General features: G+C 38.5%; 2 protein-coding genes across 9 annotated transcripts in view; one reads left to right on the forward strand and one right to left on the reverse strand.

The window, feature by feature from the left end:
* COPS8 (COP9 signalosome subunit 8) overlaps positions 1 to 18064 on the forward strand; it is a 306096-nt gene that overhangs the window by 158474 nt on the left and 129558 nt on the right. The window lies entirely within an intron of this gene.
* Positions 1 to 18064, reverse strand: part of COL6A3 (collagen type VI alpha 3 chain) — a 131437-nt gene that overhangs the window by 13150 nt on the left and 100223 nt on the right. For 5 of the 8 annotated variants that reach the window (XM_042452754.1, XM_042452746.1, XM_042452739.1 and 2 more), the window contains 4 exons: positions 17680 to 17952; positions 8879 to 8962; positions 2490 to 2660; positions 2321 to 2371 (listed from right to left, as the gene is read on the reverse strand). In XM_042452754.1, the coding sequence (XP_042308688.1) occupies positions 2321 to 2371; positions 2490 to 2660; positions 8879 to 8962; positions 17680 to 17952 (579 nt within the window). The remainder of the gene's footprint in view (positions 1 to 2320; positions 2372 to 2489; positions 2661 to 8878; positions 8963 to 17679; positions 17953 to 18064) is intronic. The other 3 variants (XM_042452715.1, XM_042452724.1, XM_042452732.1) reach the window with 3 other exon arrangements.

Genomic DNA, 18064 nt, shown 5'->3' on the forward strand with positions numbered 1-18064 from the left:
CATGCATCATTTAAACAGCATACCTCCAAAGAGACCCAAAGCAGCTTTATTTTGGCAGTCTGTAACAGGCCATTGTGATTAGAAACTTGCTATAATATTTAACTATTTAAAGTTAATAAACAAAATCTATGACCATTCAAATGACACAAACCTGAAATTTGGAATCTTTTTTCTGCTCATGCTTTTTGGTTCTTACTAGCTATCTAAAATTACAACAATCTATAAATTAAAAGTGGTTTGGAATTGCTAGCCTAAATCCAATTATTCATCTCAGCCAGAGAAGACTAATTGAAATAATGAGGATTTGGTTAATCAACACTTTTGTAAATTCCAGTGATGTAATGGGTCTACGCTGGGTTCGAACCATTTTTTTGTCCAGTGTCCCAACATTCAACAGAGCTTGGAGATGTGAGCCAGAAATAATTTTTGAAGCTGATCCTCATTATCTCTGCTGTGAAATTATTCAAACCTGTTAAAATCAGTACTTTAGCCACACAGATTTCCTTGAGTATCATCCTACCACTGTTCTGTTGTGTATAGCTTTAGTTCATTTCATTACATTCATTGGGACTTTTTGGGCTCTGATTTCTTGTTTCAAAATGTTTTCTCCATTACTAATGATATTTAATATAGTATTACAACCTTAATACATACATGCCAAAAAATACCTACTGAGAATGTTTCATAAACTTAGAATCTAATGTGAGCTAGTTCATGAACCAAGAAAGATTTATTCAATAGACTTTAACGACAAACTTTTCTCCTGATCATCTATTAGTTGGTCCTTACTTACTTAGGCTCCAGGACAATAAATAATTCAGAAAAATCCAAGTACAAAAATCCCAAATTATGATTCCAAAGTGTATTTTGAGATCGACCACAACACTCCTTCATCAAAATCCTAATATTTCTAATATATAATGTGAGTAATTCAGGACAGGTCTATCTGTGGTCTTTTGCAAGAGGAAGAGGAGATACACAGTAGGTAGGGCCTCAGTGTAGGAAGCTGAAGCTGGAGGTTCATGGCACCATGAGTGGAACTTGCTGGCTTAGCAACAAGACTAGTAAAAACAAGAGAAAGATGTCTCACCCACTCATTGGCATTCTCTCGTAGCAGCAGTTCATCCAGTACCAAGCTGGGTGATATGAGTGAAAGAGACTCTTTCTCTGCAGGAATGGAGAGGGGTGGGAGGCTGGAGGCCCAGATTTCAAGTTCAGTGCTGCTTAACCTGCCCCTACACCTTTGGCCCTTCAGTATAACTCAGCATAATCCTAGCCCTCCTGGTTTGGAAGCAGTATGGAGTCTTTAAGAACTGGCTATTGTAGAAGACATCCCCCAGCTAATCCTACTGGGAATTGCGTTTGTAGATTTTCCTTACTTGGCTGGCTTATACTTTTGACAGGAGTGAGAGAAGTAAGAGGACACAGAAATTTGAGCAGTGTCTGGAGAGTTAGCCTTGGGTGGCCTCAACAGCAGCTTTGTTGGCACACTTAGATCTGTGCTTTTTCCTTTCCTTTTAATGAGACTTTCTTGAGGGAGATCTTTCCAAGATACCCTCTGGTCTTTTTGCCTCACACCTTTTATTTCCTGGGCAATTAGTTGCCAGAGCTTTCCTAGGAAATTCATCCTCATTCCTGCACCATGGCCATGATAATTTGCTGGACCACAACAGGGAAGATTTTTTTCCCCTTTTAAATTCTATGAGTTTCCATTCCTGGCCATGAGAAGGGAGATCCTCTCTATTGAGGCTGCTGTGGATGGAGAAGTGCCTGAATGCTCAGCATCTTGTCTAGGAGAAACTCAGAGGATATGAGAAGGGCAGCTATGGGTGCCACTTTTTCACTTGGTCTGCCTGACTGGATGGGCAGGTAGATGGGGGACTTCTCTGCCCATAACAGCATAAAAGCCCAGATTTCTTATAGAAATGACAGAAGAACACAAACAAAATTAACATAAAAGAAAATAAATCCTGAAAGTGGTCCTACAGACCTAGTTTTGTGCCCTATAGACAGGGGTGGTCTATGTTGGTCAGGGCAACCAACCTGGTACTATCCTGGTTGTTGTAATCTCTGGATATAGGGAAGAGAACAAGTGCAGCTCCATTTTACATTTACACCAACATTGCCTTTCTAGGCATAACAGGATGCATGCAAACACAGATGGGGAAATGTAAGACATTTTTGCAGCAAGACAGGACAGCAGCAAGAAGGCATATTTTGTGGTTAGATTTGGCCAGTGGCCAGGGCAAAGCATTCAAGAGACACATCTACTATAGTAACAAATGACCAAATGCATAATCCTCTCTGTTTCTGATTTTACCTGACAAGTGACTTTTCTCAAGGACAGGCAGCTCCATGACTCCCTCATCTGCTGTAGAGAGAAAGTGTGTGGAGTTTGTTTTTAAACTATTTTTTTTCTTTTCTGCTCTTAAATGTTGCTTGACAATATTTGAAAGTTCAAAGTGGGTTAACTCTATGGGAGTACTTACATGGCTTCAAGCATCTGCCAATGCAGTCAGCTTCTGTCTCAAATCTATTGGCGTTACCGCCACACCCACCATACCAAATCTGGGTGCAGATCTTGTTTTTGTAGTCAAAGAACCACTTAACCTGATACTCCTTGCACTGCGTGCCCATGTCAAGGTCCAGCAAGCAAGGATCTGTCAAATTTGAATTTCAAAATGTGCAAATGTTAAATGATTCTGAAAAGGTTAAAAGCTGCAAAAAGGCACAGAAAGCAAAAAAAGGAGAGAAGAAGCAGTTTTCAACAGCATAATGGAAATGGTGCTTGATAACAGACTACCATTGGTCTTCTGACATCTTCCTTCACAGAAACAATCCAGGATATAAGAACCTCACAACCACTCCTAATAAAACTATCAACATGCCAAGCAGCCAATGCATGCATCTTAATGTTTGATTCTGTTTTATTTTTATTCTTTTGCATAGGTTTGCTGTAAAGACGCCAGGCTTGTACATGCCTCTGCAAATTATCAGCCAAATCCAATGCGGCACAGCAGTCAGAGGCATTAAAAAAAAAAAAAGCATAGTGAGAAAAATGCAAGAATGATGTAGCTGTTAAATTACATCACTCATGTGTAATGTATGTGTGTTTGGTCAAATTCAAAAGCAACTTTTTTATTAGATGGCCACCAATGAGCACCAAACTGTCATGAAAACAATGGTTGCAACACAAGTACTATTTCCTCCATCTGTTAGGAATGTGCTTCAGTGTGCAACTGAGAGGCTTCTCTTTCCAAACCCCAAACAATGGTGATATAAAGCAGAATGTGACCATCTGGGAAAAGCTCAGGGGGATTCAGTTGCAGTTCCAAAGCTTCATTGCCTTTGCCAAATATCCTTTAGTCTGCCTCTTGATTTTGACTTGATGGGCTTCACAGTCCAAGGGACAGGAATGGAGAGAGATAGCTGCAGGATAGCTGGTAAAAAAAGTGATCCCTTTGACTGTGTATGTGTATGAACCTTCTCATTCTTAAGCAACATCATGCATGTATATTTTATGTGACCAAAGGATAGCCCTGGGTCTGTTTTTCTGAAATGGTTTTGTGATTAATTAATTATTTTTATATCCTGCCTTTCTGCAGAATGGGACTCATAAAAAACTACATTCATCACAGCAACATCTCCTCTAGCCGAGTGAGGGCTGGTTTATACATCTGGAAGGAAATTTCACTTTGCAAATTTATTTTCCTTGTGAGATAAGAGGCTAATTAGATCCAACCTAAATTTGTGGCAGACAAAACTCTGCAAAATTTGAAGTCTTGTCTTTAGCAATCCTAGAAGGAAAAGCCTTTAATCCTTTAGCTTCATAAGAATTAGAAATTTAGCATCCAATTAATATCGCTTTGACCAGTCCTAGCATTCAAGTCCCTTAATACATAGAATTGTGCCTTGAGATATTTCATACTTAAAGAAAGAATATAACATTCACCTTTCAGCCAGATATCCTCTGTTTTATGTTTAGAATTAAATGGGGGAAATACTGTATAAAATATTATTAAAATAATATTATAGTATGGTAACTGGAATTATATGCCCAATGCATTGTGTTCACACCTTTCTAGGGGAGGGGTGCCGTTTGTCTGTTGTTTGTTTTTATGGATGGATCTATGGAGTGTAATAATAAATACTGTATTGTACTTATTAGATACATGTTGGATCAGACCTGGGTGGGAATGCATTCCTGGGAGCTGACAGGCCCTTTGGGGCTCAGCAGCTTCAGTGATCCCACCTGCACTTGAGAAAGCTGTGGCTGCCAGTGACACACACACACCAAGCATGACTGTGTAAGTGGTGAGAAGCAAAATGTGATACAGGCTTAGAGACTGGGATTGCTTAAGTAAGGACAATGGCAAAGGGAAGGTTCAAAACCCATTAGCACTGAGGGAAAAAAAGATTGAAGTGGAGCTTTTAATTCGACAGCCAGCATGGGCAGGTTTGAGCGTTGGACTAGGAGTCCAGGAGACCAGGGTTCAAATCCTTGCTCAACCATGAAAACCCAGGGGGTGAATTTGGGCAAGTCATAGCCCCTGAGCTTTAGAGAAAGCCAATAGCAAACCTGCCTCTTCCAAATAAATCTTGCCAGGAGAACCCTATGATGGGGTTGCCATAAAAATGGAGTTGAAATGAAGTCATATAACAACAACAATGACAACAACATCTTTAATTAGGGAGTAATAGATATTGATCAGCTATTTCAGTGAAGTTAGTCAGAGGTGTAGTTTGTTTTTGTTTTTTAAAACTATTTACTTGCAGTCATTCATTATGTTTATTCTGAGTTTTGGCTCCATTCCCTGCTGTCTTTGTTTCCATATTTAATTTTAGGTTTTCTTTTCCCTGAGGCTGGGACCTGTCTTTTTCCTTCTTTTTTAAACAAAGAAACAAACTGCTATACTGCTAATTTGCGTAAAACACCTTTATATGATTATACGTGGTTGCTGCTACTGATTTGCATTCACCTCTCAGTTCTCTCAGTTCACTAATTCAACATTTATCTATTTATACAGGTTCTTTGCAGTTTCTTTACTTTCAGCTCTGCAATTGGTTAACATTCAGGCAGTATTAAGAATGTACACACAAACCCTTATGTTTGACTCTTAGGAGCCTTAATGAAAGAGCATGTTTCAAAAAATATTGGGCGGAGAGGGAGGAAATCTGCAGTTAAGCAATCCCAGAACCTCTGCAGTGGGCATGCAAACTCATCCTAAATATACTCTACAGGCGCATGGCATCCACACTCATGTCATCTCACCCTCAGAGCATTTTCACAAGTGACAGTAAAACCATCACTGTTATCTTTTCACATACTATTGATACTTGTCGGTAACGCTTGTTAATATGTAACAGGAAAAAAAAGGCGCCCTGTAATTTAATGAATTTCACATTCTAGCCAATTAAGACTTTTATATTTTCATAAGAATTGCAAAAACAGACATATAATATAATAACATAAAAACCAAGCCTCACTGGTAAAAGCACCTCTGGAAAGCCAAAGTACTTAGTAATTCTGAATCTTCATTTGTGTTACCCTTCATATGATTCCAACATCTCAGTCATACCCATTGATTGCTACCATAGCTAACAGACCCATATAAAGTATATCCTGTGGCTCTCTAACAAACAGCTAACATTTAGACAAAGACAAGTGTCTTCCAAAAAACAGATCAGTGCTACACTAACTGTGACATGCAAAATGAAAATGGGTGTGAAAAAATACAAAGTGGAATTATACATACAAACAGAAGAATGTCAGAATAAGGTAAATGAACAGGGATGGGGGGAAGGTGAAGGAATGAATCTGCAGCTGTTATGTTGGGCCACTATGCTTAAAAATATGAATCTGTCAATGTCCTCAACTCAATCATAATGCCATCAGGAAATGATTTCATAAGAATCTGCCGCATGTGAAGCCTTTTAAGTAATCATGAAATGTCCGAAGAGAAATTTTTTCATTGAACACAATTAGAAAACTTAGGGGCTGTTCAGACCGGCTGTTAAGGCTGGCCTCGGGGCAGAGTCAGGGTGTTGCATCCACATGACGCACGCCCTGACTCCACCCCCAAGGCACTGTGACACCATGCTCCGCTCTGCACGGCACACAGAATCACAGCGCTCCTCTGGTGCTGCATCCATACGATGCAGCAACAAAGGAGCGCCTTCAAGCCACGGCACCATGGCTATTGTGCCCTGGAAAGGCCAGATCAGAACCGCGGTGTGCGGTTGCCAGAGCCCTGATCTGGCTAGGATCATGCCATCCCTTAGGGACTGTGTGTACAGTCCCTTACATGGGTTCAGCTTTCTAAGTAGCTCTGGAAATCTTCATATGTTCAGAATTATTTGAAAACCTTGTTCAAGCTTTTATTAAGGAACCTGAGGTAGGAAGCAGAGAATTCAAAACAGTGCTGCTAGGCTGCTTGTTTCAGTATCATTATAAATGTAAAAAACAAAAGAAACTTCAAATATCAATGTGAATGGGGGGGGGAACTAGTGAAGAACATTCCAGTTCTCTTAGAAGACATATACATTATTGTACTATTCGGTAGTCCCCCCCCTTCCCCACTTCTTTGCAGTCGTCATAAAGTTTGAAACCTAGCCCCAAATTTTGAAGCCATGAAAACTGACCAAGAAAATTAAGGCAGGCTGGCTCAGATCAAAACTGCCTAATATGCAAGAAGTGGGGAAGCGGGAACTTAAAAAAGCAATGAATTATGCACCTTTGAAATCTGAAACAATTATGTAGCAAACGTCTGCTTTGAAACTGGCTAATACATAATGAAAGTTACAGATGGCTAAACTGTCAACAGAACATCACAATATTTAAAAAATTAAAAAATTTGCCATGAATTATTTCTACTTCAGTTTTCATGAAGTAAATGTTAAGAGGCAGGAAAATTGGATTATTTTAGCAGCTTCTCATACAAAAACCCAACAGACGTTCTCACAGATGTTTCATTCCTAATTATATAACAATTTCATTCCTTAGTGATTATGAAAACAAAAAGAATAGCAGACTTTGGGCATTACCAAGTACAACATCCACATATTCATAACAAATGTTAGTACAGAACATATTGTTAATCGTTGAGTAAAATCTAAGAGGTTTCACATTAATGGTTTATTACACTAAATCAAGACACCAAACAGACAAGACACAAGGCAAACACATACAGTGTGACACAGACTTACACAACTGAACATTTTGCATTGAGCCACAGGAAAAATATTTTCCCAATATTCTCTGGAAACAGTTTATTTTTAAGTTCATGATGCCTATTTCCTTATGTGAGGCTTAACCACTGGCTGCTCCAGAATGAGAAGTGGCTATCAGAATGAGAACGAAACAGTGGCCTTTTAAAAGAGGGAGGGAAGGAAGGGCTATTGTTTATGCTAGAAACATTTTTGGCAATTATTGGTCTTCTCTCCCTGGAGAGCAGGGAGCACAGCAGATGGGAAATCCAGTACTGAAAGCCACCATGGTTTGTAATGACTTCAGAGGTAACGAACCCTGAAAGGAGTCAGAGCTGGTAGGCTCAAGTATAAACTTTCCCTCATTGCCTAACAATGTATACACTCATCCCTCCTGATTCACGGAGGATCTATTCCAAATTGAGGTCGATTTCTGATATTCGGAAATATCACAGATATTCAAGTCCCATTGGTTATAATGGCAGAGTGCTCCTGCTTGCCTTCCACGGAGGTCCAAAACCGTGGACTCCAAGTCTGCGAATGGGGAGGAACAAGTGTATATGGGGGCTTAAATAATTCCCTCATACACACTTTTGTTTGCAAGACCCAGCCAATCTCATCCCACCCCATTCTCTTGAGTCTTGCTTATCAATCAATCAATTTTGCCCACTTCTGAATTTTGGAGGCAATCTCTACAATAGTGCAGGAAGGCTGCAAGTGCACATTTGTTCAATGACCATGAAAGAACTAAAACCAAAAGATTCAGTAAAGTCTGATACCCCTGATTGTGTCTGAGAGTTCCATGTCCAATTATGAATTCCCTCCTGGCAATCTGCACATATTGAAATTCTTCAAAATCTGCCCAATTTTGGTGCACAAGTTCCACAATGTACATTTTGTATGAATGTTTTAACATATACATTTTTGTGGTGTCTTTTCAAATACATATTTTCCAGGCAATTTTTCAGTTGAATAAAGTGTTTCTCCCACATTTCCCAAAATAGTTATTTTTGCATTTACATTCAAATATATGCATGTTACATATGTTTTGTATTGTAAACTTTCCCCCCCTCTTTTTTTCCTGCATAATAAATGTCAAGAAAAAATGGGTTTTGAGATTAAAGGTGTTCTGATCTGTATTTAGGTTTAGGATACACTATTTTTTTTAAAGTCCACATGAGAACATAAACTGAAATAGTTTTCAGTCACTGCTGGTACAAGCCAGATGTGCTTCCTTTCCCCATGTTTCCAGTGTCATATGGAAAAAGCAGAAGCTCCACATTAATTTGGAATACATGCATGTTGCTACAGAAGGGATACACAAGTCACTTCTTTCCATATTACACTAGAAACAAGTCACTAGAGCCTCCTCTCAGTTCTTTTTTGTACACCTGAAATCGCCCCATGTTAGGATCTTTTCCTGTGCTTCTTACAAAACCCATTACTTCTACAATGGTAGCTTGCTTAACTGAGCAACTATTAAAAGGACACAAATTATTGTCTTCAGCTAAGTGTGCTCTTTAATTCCAAAATTCTACCTTTCTGCAAAAATATATTGATTGTCCTTTATTACTTCAGGCAGCATGCCATCCCAACCTTTTGTCTGAAAATGATATGCCCAGAGAAGTAAAATTTCCTGCACCTTTTGGACCTGTAAGGGCATTGCACTCACCTGTCTCAGGTCCTGGCAGTGGTTCAGTGTTTACCATTAGATTGGCACTGGCTGCTGCAGGCATCTTGGGCAAGGGCATGCTCTCTGCAAAAGGAAAAAAATAGTGTGTGTCTGTAATTGGAACAAGGTGAGATCCCCAAACATAACTGAAAAACGAATCCAAATTTCATTAATATCATACAGTGCATCCGTTTAGGCATTACTTGTGTATTTTTTCTATCATATTGAAATTGGCAACTAGAAATCTATAATACATGAACTGTGGAATCAAGCTTGGCAAACAATAGCTGGGTCTCATTCAACATGAGATTAATATGAGGAGAATAGCAATGCTCTGGCATGGTTTGCTGATATAAAGTCACAGACATTGACAATGAGGATTGGTTTGCATTGGGAAAATGAATCATGGATGCTTGATTTACAGGAAACCCTCAAGTAGCCAAAAATTAACATTATCAATCTGGTTCTCTTTCCATTCTCAAGGGTTGCAAATATGGCCAGTGTTCAGTGGAAAATGGAAGGCTTCACAAGGACAGGTTTTGTAAGAATGCTCCAGTTGTAATGCTGCAGGAATACAATCCTTCTGTTGCCATTCTACAGCCTCAGTGTTGAGAGTTGTAAAGCTATAATAGGCAAAATACTGGACTCAATTGGGAAAGTGATGGATTCATATTCACACTCAGACATGAAGTTTACTATATAACTGTGATAAAGTTATTTACTTCATAAACCTGATGTAAGAATATCATGGGAAATAACCTTGCAAATAGACTCAGTAAATATATAAGATACTTTGACAGTGATGTATGCTGGGAAGTAAAGACCGATGTGCATAAGGTAAAAGAAAAAAAATCTATATTTGCTTTACATATTGTGATCATACCAAGCATAGAGTGCAAATATGTCATAACAATCCACTAAGGCCATAAAAATAGATATAACAAAATGTAGTGTTTTGTAATGTTAATAGTATTCCACAAACATAATTTTGTACTCTTCATAACAGAGCCAGCATGGTGCAATGGTTTGAGTGTTGGACGACAACTCTGAAGACCAGGGTTCAAATCCCTGCTCAGCCATGGAAACCCACTGGGTGACCTTGGGCAAGTCACACCCTCTCAGCCTCAGAGGAAGGCAAAGGCTAAGGCAAAGCTCCTCTGAACAAATCTTGTCAAGAAAACCCCAAAAGTTTTGCCTGAAGTTGGAAATGACTTGAAGGGAGAGATGTGACGAAGTCTCGTCACTTTTCATTAAACATATGGGATATTGGTTTTTCAATGCTTCAATAAACTCTTTAATGAGCTGTGAAACTTGGTAGCTTCTCAACCAAAGTGTAAGAATTTAAATTGTACATCATTTGCAAATGAAGTGGTGGGACGAGAACTTCAAATGAAAATTCAGTGTGCAAAGTTATATACTTTATGTAAACTTCCATTCAGGCAGGGTCTTAAAACTTGGAGGTACATGTACACATTAATTGGTTATTTCGTGTTGCATTCTCATGATGGTGGCCTTGCTGGCTAAAGAAGAAACTCTGATTTTGGCTTGCATGTAAAGACTGCCTTTCTCTTCTAACAACTAACCAGTACGTAGGTTAAGTTATAAGCACAATTGACTCATGCTAAACACATGAGGCTAAGGTGAAATTTGTATTTGAATCATTCCCAGAATCTTTAAATAGGTTTGTGTGTAAACATATAAATATATTTATTGATGGAGAGGCAGTGTTCTGTAGTGGTTTGAGTGTTAGACTACAACAGCCTCTGGAGACCTGGGTTCGAATCCCCAAGCAGCCATGAAAACTCACTGGGTGACCTTGGGCAAATTACACTCTCTCAGCCTCAAAAGAAGATAAAGGCAACTCCCCTCTGAACTAATCTTGCAAAAGGATGTTGCAACTTGCATGGACCTCTTTTGGATGGACTGCATCTCCCCAGATCCACATGCAGCATAGCTACTGAGCCATGTTGGCTGGGCGATCCTGGGAGTTGTAGTGTACTGGCTTGGACCCAGAATTGAGAATGCCAGAATGGAAGGTGTAACTTGCATTGACCTCCTTGCTATATAATTGTGTGTATGTGTGTGTGTGGGGGTGTCATCTGGAGAAAATAAGCCCAATTTAGGAAACTCAAGGGCAAAATAGACTGCTCTGAAGGAGTACTGTCTGGCTGCCCCTTTGAGCACCAGATTGGGGCTGCGGTAAAGCTGCTCCTTTTTGCCCCAGGAAAAAGGTACCTTTGCCACCACAGCAGCAGTTTTACCATGATTTGGCAGCACACAGTGTCTAATCACTGTGCCACTGAAATGCCGAAATGCTGCCCACCACTTGAGAGGGTGGTGTGACACAAGCTTGGAGGTGGAGTCAGGGTATGTGGTGTGCAGACGTCATGTCCACCAGCCACCAGGAAGCTAGCTCTGTACCAGCAGTCTTTCTTTCTTTCTTTCTTTCTTTCTTTCTTTCTTTCTTTCTTATTTTATTTTATTTTATTTTATTTTATTTTATTTTATTTTATTATTATGTTTTAATATAGTTAATTTCTAAAAATCTTTCTTACAGTGAAGGGCAAGAGCACCCAGAAGTCTATTGAGGCCAACTCTAGTAAGTGACAAAAGAACCACATCATCAGCATAAAACAAAATCGAAATGGGTCTATTTGCCAAAGATGGATGATGCGATGGGATATCTGTCAAAGGCTTAATCATAGAGTTTATATAAACATTGAAAAGAGTTGGCACTAATATGCAACCCTGCTTAACACCACTGAATGTGGGAACAGATCTTGGCTGTTACATCTCACAACTAACCAGAATTCTCATGCAGCTTACGCATTAAAGTTAGCAATCTTCTGTCTATCTTAGTTTCTTCAAACTTTCCCCAAAGTTTGTCCCTTGGAATAAGGTCAAATGCTGTTTTAAAGTCTATAAAGGCTGTGAATAAGGCTCCCCTAGATTTAGAAGTGTATTTCTCAATTACATGATAGAGAACCAGGGCATGATCAGTTGTAGAGTGATTATTCCTGAATTCTGCTTGTTCATCTTTGATCATATCCTCTTCTTCTAACCAAGGTTGTAATTTGTCCAGGAGGTGCAACGCACAGAATTTGCTTATGATGTTAAGTAAGCTGATGGGCCTATAGTTCCCAGGGTCAGATTTCTCACCCTTCTTGTATATGGGCACAATAACAGCTAATTATTTATTATTATTTGGGTAAACTACATCTCCCAGATTCTCCATCCAGCACAACCAGTGTGCCATGTTGATCCTGAGCATTGTAGTGTACATAGCTCAGTGGGCTGTTCTGAGTGGGGATTCTGGGAGATGTGGTCCTCCAGAAAAAGGGAAGAAGAATGAAAGAAAAGTAACTTCCCTAAATTTTGCATATTTTCTCCAAATGAACCTCCCCCCCCCCACACACACATAATTTTGTAGGAAGGAAGTGAGACTTCCGGGGAGGGAGGCGCCGAAGGAGGACGCAGGTTCGGGAGTTCCGCGACCTGGTCTCCTACAACAGTGGTGCTTGGAGGAACGGGGCTTACTTCAACCCGTCCTTAGCTTCCTCCGATACGAGGGGCTAGCTTAGCGGTTCGTGGGGGGGCACCCTTGAAGAAAACGCACACGTTTGGGGCCAGACCACGAAGGTTTGATGCCGCGGCAGCGTGCCCAAGGGGCCGAAGAACCGAAGACACCCATTGTTGTTGCTCGGTTTGACCGAGACCAGAAACGCCCCCTCCCTTCATTCAAAGCTTTCTTTAAAAAATATTTCACAAATGAGATGGCAGAAACAATTTCTCTACCTTTGGTTTGAGATTTCCCCATGCTTCCAACCTGAATGAGTGTCGGAGAGCGAGGTGTGGTGAGTGAGCGAGAGAGACTGGGGGAAAGAGCGAAGTGAGGGAAACTACAGGGAAAGAAAAGCAGTAAAGCAGTAAAGCAAAGAAACTGACGTAAAGGACACTGATGCTGTGAAATTCGGCAAGTAGCAACTTTTGTTGGGGGATGGACTAACACTGTGCTTATAGAGCTATAAAGTAAAGAGAAAGAGGAAGAGATGGAGCAGAACGTTTAAGTGAGAGAAGAAGATAGAGGCGCGAAAGATAAATAAACAGTAGAAAGAGATTGAAGAGAGGAAGAAATAACATCAATAGCATCCAAAGATATTAAAAGACTCTGTTTCTCTCCATATATAAGGTGTGGAAGGGTGACTTGCAAGAGGACTAAAAGAGAGAGAGAGAGAGAGAGAGAGAATTGTAAAGAAAAAAGAAAAAAGAGTAAAGGGTTACTACTGAGAACATTAGATAACCACAGACAACGCCTTAGAGACAAACACATCTGGAAGAGCTCACAGTAACCAGGAGAAAGGACTTATGATAGACAAAAGAGACTTATTAAGTACTGAAAAAAGGGAGAACATTTATATGTAATAATTAGAGAATTCTTTACAAGGTCTATACCAGGGCAAATGTAATACTGTTGAATGGAAATTTAAAATCAGAAACTACAACAAGGACAAGAAAAGGGGGAGGAAACTATAAAGAAAAGAAGAGTAGGGTGAAATTGTGGGATTGTGTTATTACATATATATATATATATATATATATATATATTCTATTTATAACCTAGACTCTCAGCCTAACAATGTATTAAGCGTAATATCTGTACTGCTCTCCTTTCCTTTCTGCTCCATCATGGAAATGGCAAAAAAATTTGGAAAAGCTTAAAAGAGATTTTAGATTGTTAACTTTATTGGTGTTGACACTACTGGCAATTAAGGGGGGAAAGAGAAAAAAAAAGAAAGAAATTTTGGCTTATCTCAAAATACACTTTAGATGTGAAAATAAAACCTACTTCATTACTATTATTATTGATAATCTATTTTTAACATAATCATGATATTGTGTGTTTAACCGCTTATATATGAACTATAATTATTTTTTTTTCTTTTTCTTTTTTCTTTCTCTCTAATGTTAAATCTATTGGAATAATAATAGACTGCTAAGGAATTGTTCTAAGACTAAGTAGTAGAAACTATATAAGTATATCTGACTTATCGCAATATACATTCTAGATACGAAGATAAAATCTACTCCATTACTACTACTATTGATATTTTATTGTTAGTATAATCATGATACTGTGTGTCTAACTGCCTATATATGAATTATATTTATTGTGATACTATAGGAAAAATCTCTCTTTTTTGCTTTATCTTTATTGTTAAATCTATTGGGATAACAATGGACTGCTAATGAATTGTTCTAGGACTACGTAGTGGTAACTATATAAGTATATTTGACGTGTCGCAATATACATTTTAGACACGAAGACAAAATCTACTTCATTACTACTACTATTGATATTTTATTGTTAGTATAATCATGATATTGTGTGTCTAACTGTTTAACTGTCTATAAATGAATTATACTTATTGTGATACTGTAGGAAAAATCTCTCTTTTTTTTCTTTGCCTTCTCTTTACTGTTAAATCGACTGATCTGCTAAAGAACTGTTTGAGGACTGTGAAGTGGAAACCACATAAGTATATTTGAAACTGTGAACTTATTATTCACATGAACCTTCTCTTCATATAAGCAAGCTATCTAGTGTACTATCTATCTGTGAACGACTATATTGATTATATTAGTAGGAGAATAAAGAAATCATGGCAGCTAATAAAAAAAACATTACTTCAAACCCAAATACAAACCCCGAGAAGAGGATCTACAGAGGGTACAATAAAGATTACAGACCCGATTATGCATTTGATAGAGGAGGTGGGAAAAATTAGACAGGAAATGAGAGAATTGCGACAAGAAATGAAAGAAGATTTGAGGGGATCTATTCAAGAAATTAGAGGAGAAATTAAAGAAATGAGAGAAGAAGTCAAGAGAGATTTCAAAAAAGAACTTGAGTCCTTTGGGAAAAAAATGGAAAAGATGACATGTGATATTAAAAATACCCAGAAGGAAGTGGAAAGAATCAAGGAAAAAACCGGGGATTTGGAAAATACTTCAAAAGAAATCATAAAAAAACAGGAACAACAACAGACTATGGAATGGAATAATGAGCTTCGATATAGAGATAAATGTATTAAGATTAGAGGATTGCCTGAAAAAAACGAAGAAGACCTCTCAGAGAGATTAGTTCCGGAATTAGCGAAATATGTGGGAATCCCTAAAGAATCAATGGAACAAGAAATCGATAAATTATTCCGCGTAAACTCAGTCCAAGCTCGTGAGAAAAAAATACCCCGAGATATTGTGATTAGTCTAGTAAGAACAAAAATGAGGGATTTAATAATCCAGAAGAATTATGAAGTGAAATTAATTATAGAAGATCAAGAAATTAAAATATTTAAAGATCTCCCTCCACAGATTTTGGCGGCAAGACTTAAGTATAAAACACTAACACAACTCCTAAAACATATCAATATCAATTACAGATGGGAACGTGTTGAAGGGCTTTCCTTTTATTATAACCAAAAAAGATACAAGATAGACAATGAAGAGAAAGCTCGGGACATAGAACGAAAAATAAGAAGAGAATTTAAAGAGAAGGATGAGGGAAGACAAGAAAGCTCAAACCAACCGAGAGACTGGAAACTGAGAACCAATAAAAGAAAGAAGAGAAACGAGAAAGAAGAGGATGGTATAGACACAGAAGAAGAAGGACCTTTAGCCAAACAAATATTCCAAGAAGAAAAAAGGAAAGAGATTGCTTCGAGCCTTGAAGAACATAATCTTCTTTTGGAGCTTGAAACTTGATTCTATCGACTTCTTTCAGTAAAGTATTGAAACGAAGTTAACGTATTAAGGAAGATAAATTATTAAAAACAGTCTTTTCTCTAAATAAACACATCATTTTATTAATAGCAAATAAAGTTAACAAAAAAAATTTTTAAAGGGGCGGAAGGGGTGGAATAATAAAAAAAAAAGAAGTAGAAGAAAAGTGAAGACAGAGGGGAGAAAGAAGAGGAAGAAGAGGAGATAGAAAAAGAGAGGGGAAAAGAAAATATGTCAACAAAAATTACTTCCTGGAATGTAAAGGGAATCAATTCAAAGTACAAAAGAAGCATTGTTTTCCATTACCTAGAAAAACTAAGAAGTGACATAATATGTTTACAGGAAATTAAAATAAAGAAAGGAGAAGAAAGATATATAAGAAACCCTAAATTGGGCTATTGCTTCTCCTCACTTTCAGATAAAAGAAAGAAAGGTGTCTCCATCTTTATTAACAAAAAATATCAATCCAAAGAGATTTTTAAAGATGATGAGGGCTTATATATTGCGGTGGAAGTTATACTCAGAAATATGACAATATTGATTGTGGGGGTCTATGCACCCTTGGGAAACCAAGAAAAGTATTTCACTGAAATTAATGATCATATAAAGGCGACCGATTATAACAACATATTGCTGCTTGGTGATTTTAATGCAGTTCCCAATCCAACAATAGATAGAAAATCTAATGTGGGGAAAAATATAATTTTGTAGGAAGGAAGTCAATGCAATGCACCTTTCATTCTAGAAATAACACAGAAATAATAGTGTTAAACAGTTTTAAAAAACACTACATGTGTCACAAGAAGATCTAACATCTTCCCCAGTACAGGGACTTCCAGTTGTGTTGAACTGCAATTCCTTTCATCTTTCGACAGCTTGTTGGTTCAGAATGATGGGAATCATAGTTCAACCCAGCTGGAGGGTGCCACAAGGTAGCGCTAACAGTTTCCTCTTGGCAACAGCATATTATATGCAGCTGTAAGAAAAGCAAAGCTTGGAAAAGTCTGTGATTCTGAGAGCTATAGGATACACACACACACACACACACACACACACAGAGTTCTGATGGAAACCAATAAAAACAGTTGTTTCTTATTTGCATCTTGTCAGCTGCTCAAACACCTTTTGCTTTGCTTTGAATGAGAGGTTATAAAGAGAAGGGGGCAGGGGGAGAGACCAAAGTTGCACCCACACATGTCATTTGAGGAAATATTTGTTTTTGATCCTTCTGTGATTTTGTCAGGAATGTGTCATCTTTCCCTGAGAGGGAGGGACAATCAATTTAAAATATCTCATTCTGTGAAGAGCAAGTGTCAGAAAATTTCCCGCCTGCCTCTTCAGGAACAAGGCGGGTTAAGGGAGATTTTTACAACACTATTTGTATTTTGATATTATAAAGAAGATCAGTATTATTATTCCCAGAGTGTAGAGAAGGGTTGTGGGCTCAATTTTCAGAGAGTGAATGCAACATACCTAAGGCTAATCAGAAGGTTTATAACAGAGAAGATACTGAAACCAAGGACTTCCTGATCCACAATTCAGTTTCTTTGCCATTATGTTATAGCAATCTTGAGCTTTTGCTAGGGGGTGTAATTTTTTTAAGACTTACATTTTGCTCTGGAACTTGCAGGAAAACATGGAACACCCGATAGTGATGTCTTAACATGTGTCCCCACTGTGCCACCCAGTACCACCACTGCTGGCATAAGTCACTCCCTCTGAGGTGAGCCAGCCATGTGATCAACACTGGGCATCTTGTTTCTGACTTCAGAGGGAATGACTTGTGTCCATGGTGTTGGCGCCAGATGATACAGTGGGGACATGCATGTGGACATTCACCCAGCATCACTATGGAGTGTGGAGGTAACAAGGGAATCTGGGACAGCTCTTGGGCTAGAATACTCTAGGAGCAGCCCAAGTATTCTGGCCAATTCATTTCTTCTGCTCTTCCTAATATTTGCAGCATCTAAAATTAATGAGGAATAGAGTACATTCAATCCCACCAAGCAATGCAAACTTACTTGTAATAAATGTCCCCTTGTAAGTAGCTTTGGCCTGTGCATTGTGGTAGCCTGTAACAATGACATGGTACTTCTGACCACTTCCCAGTCCTCCAATGACCCGTTCGGTACCAGTTAGATTAAGCTTCAGAACTAAAGAGTTGTCATGGGCTGATGTGATTGTAATGTCATAGACATAGGCATGCTGGGGTTCAGGGTTCGCCCAGTGTAGTTTAGCACTGTTTTCTGTGATATCTGTTATCTGGATTTCTCCGGTGTGCATAACCATTATCACTGTCAATAAAAATGCTGGTATTATTATTATTATTATTACTGTATTACTATTACTGTATCATCATCATCATCATCCCATCTTTCTCCCGATATAGGGTCTCAAGGCAGCTAA

The sequence above is a fragment of the Sceloporus undulatus genome, chromosome 1, assembly GCF_019175285.1.
Source record: "Sceloporus undulatus isolate JIND9_A2432 ecotype Alabama chromosome 1, SceUnd_v1.1, whole genome shotgun sequence".
Classification (NCBI taxonomy): domain Eukaryota; kingdom Metazoa; phylum Chordata; class Lepidosauria; order Squamata; family Phrynosomatidae; genus Sceloporus; species Sceloporus undulatus.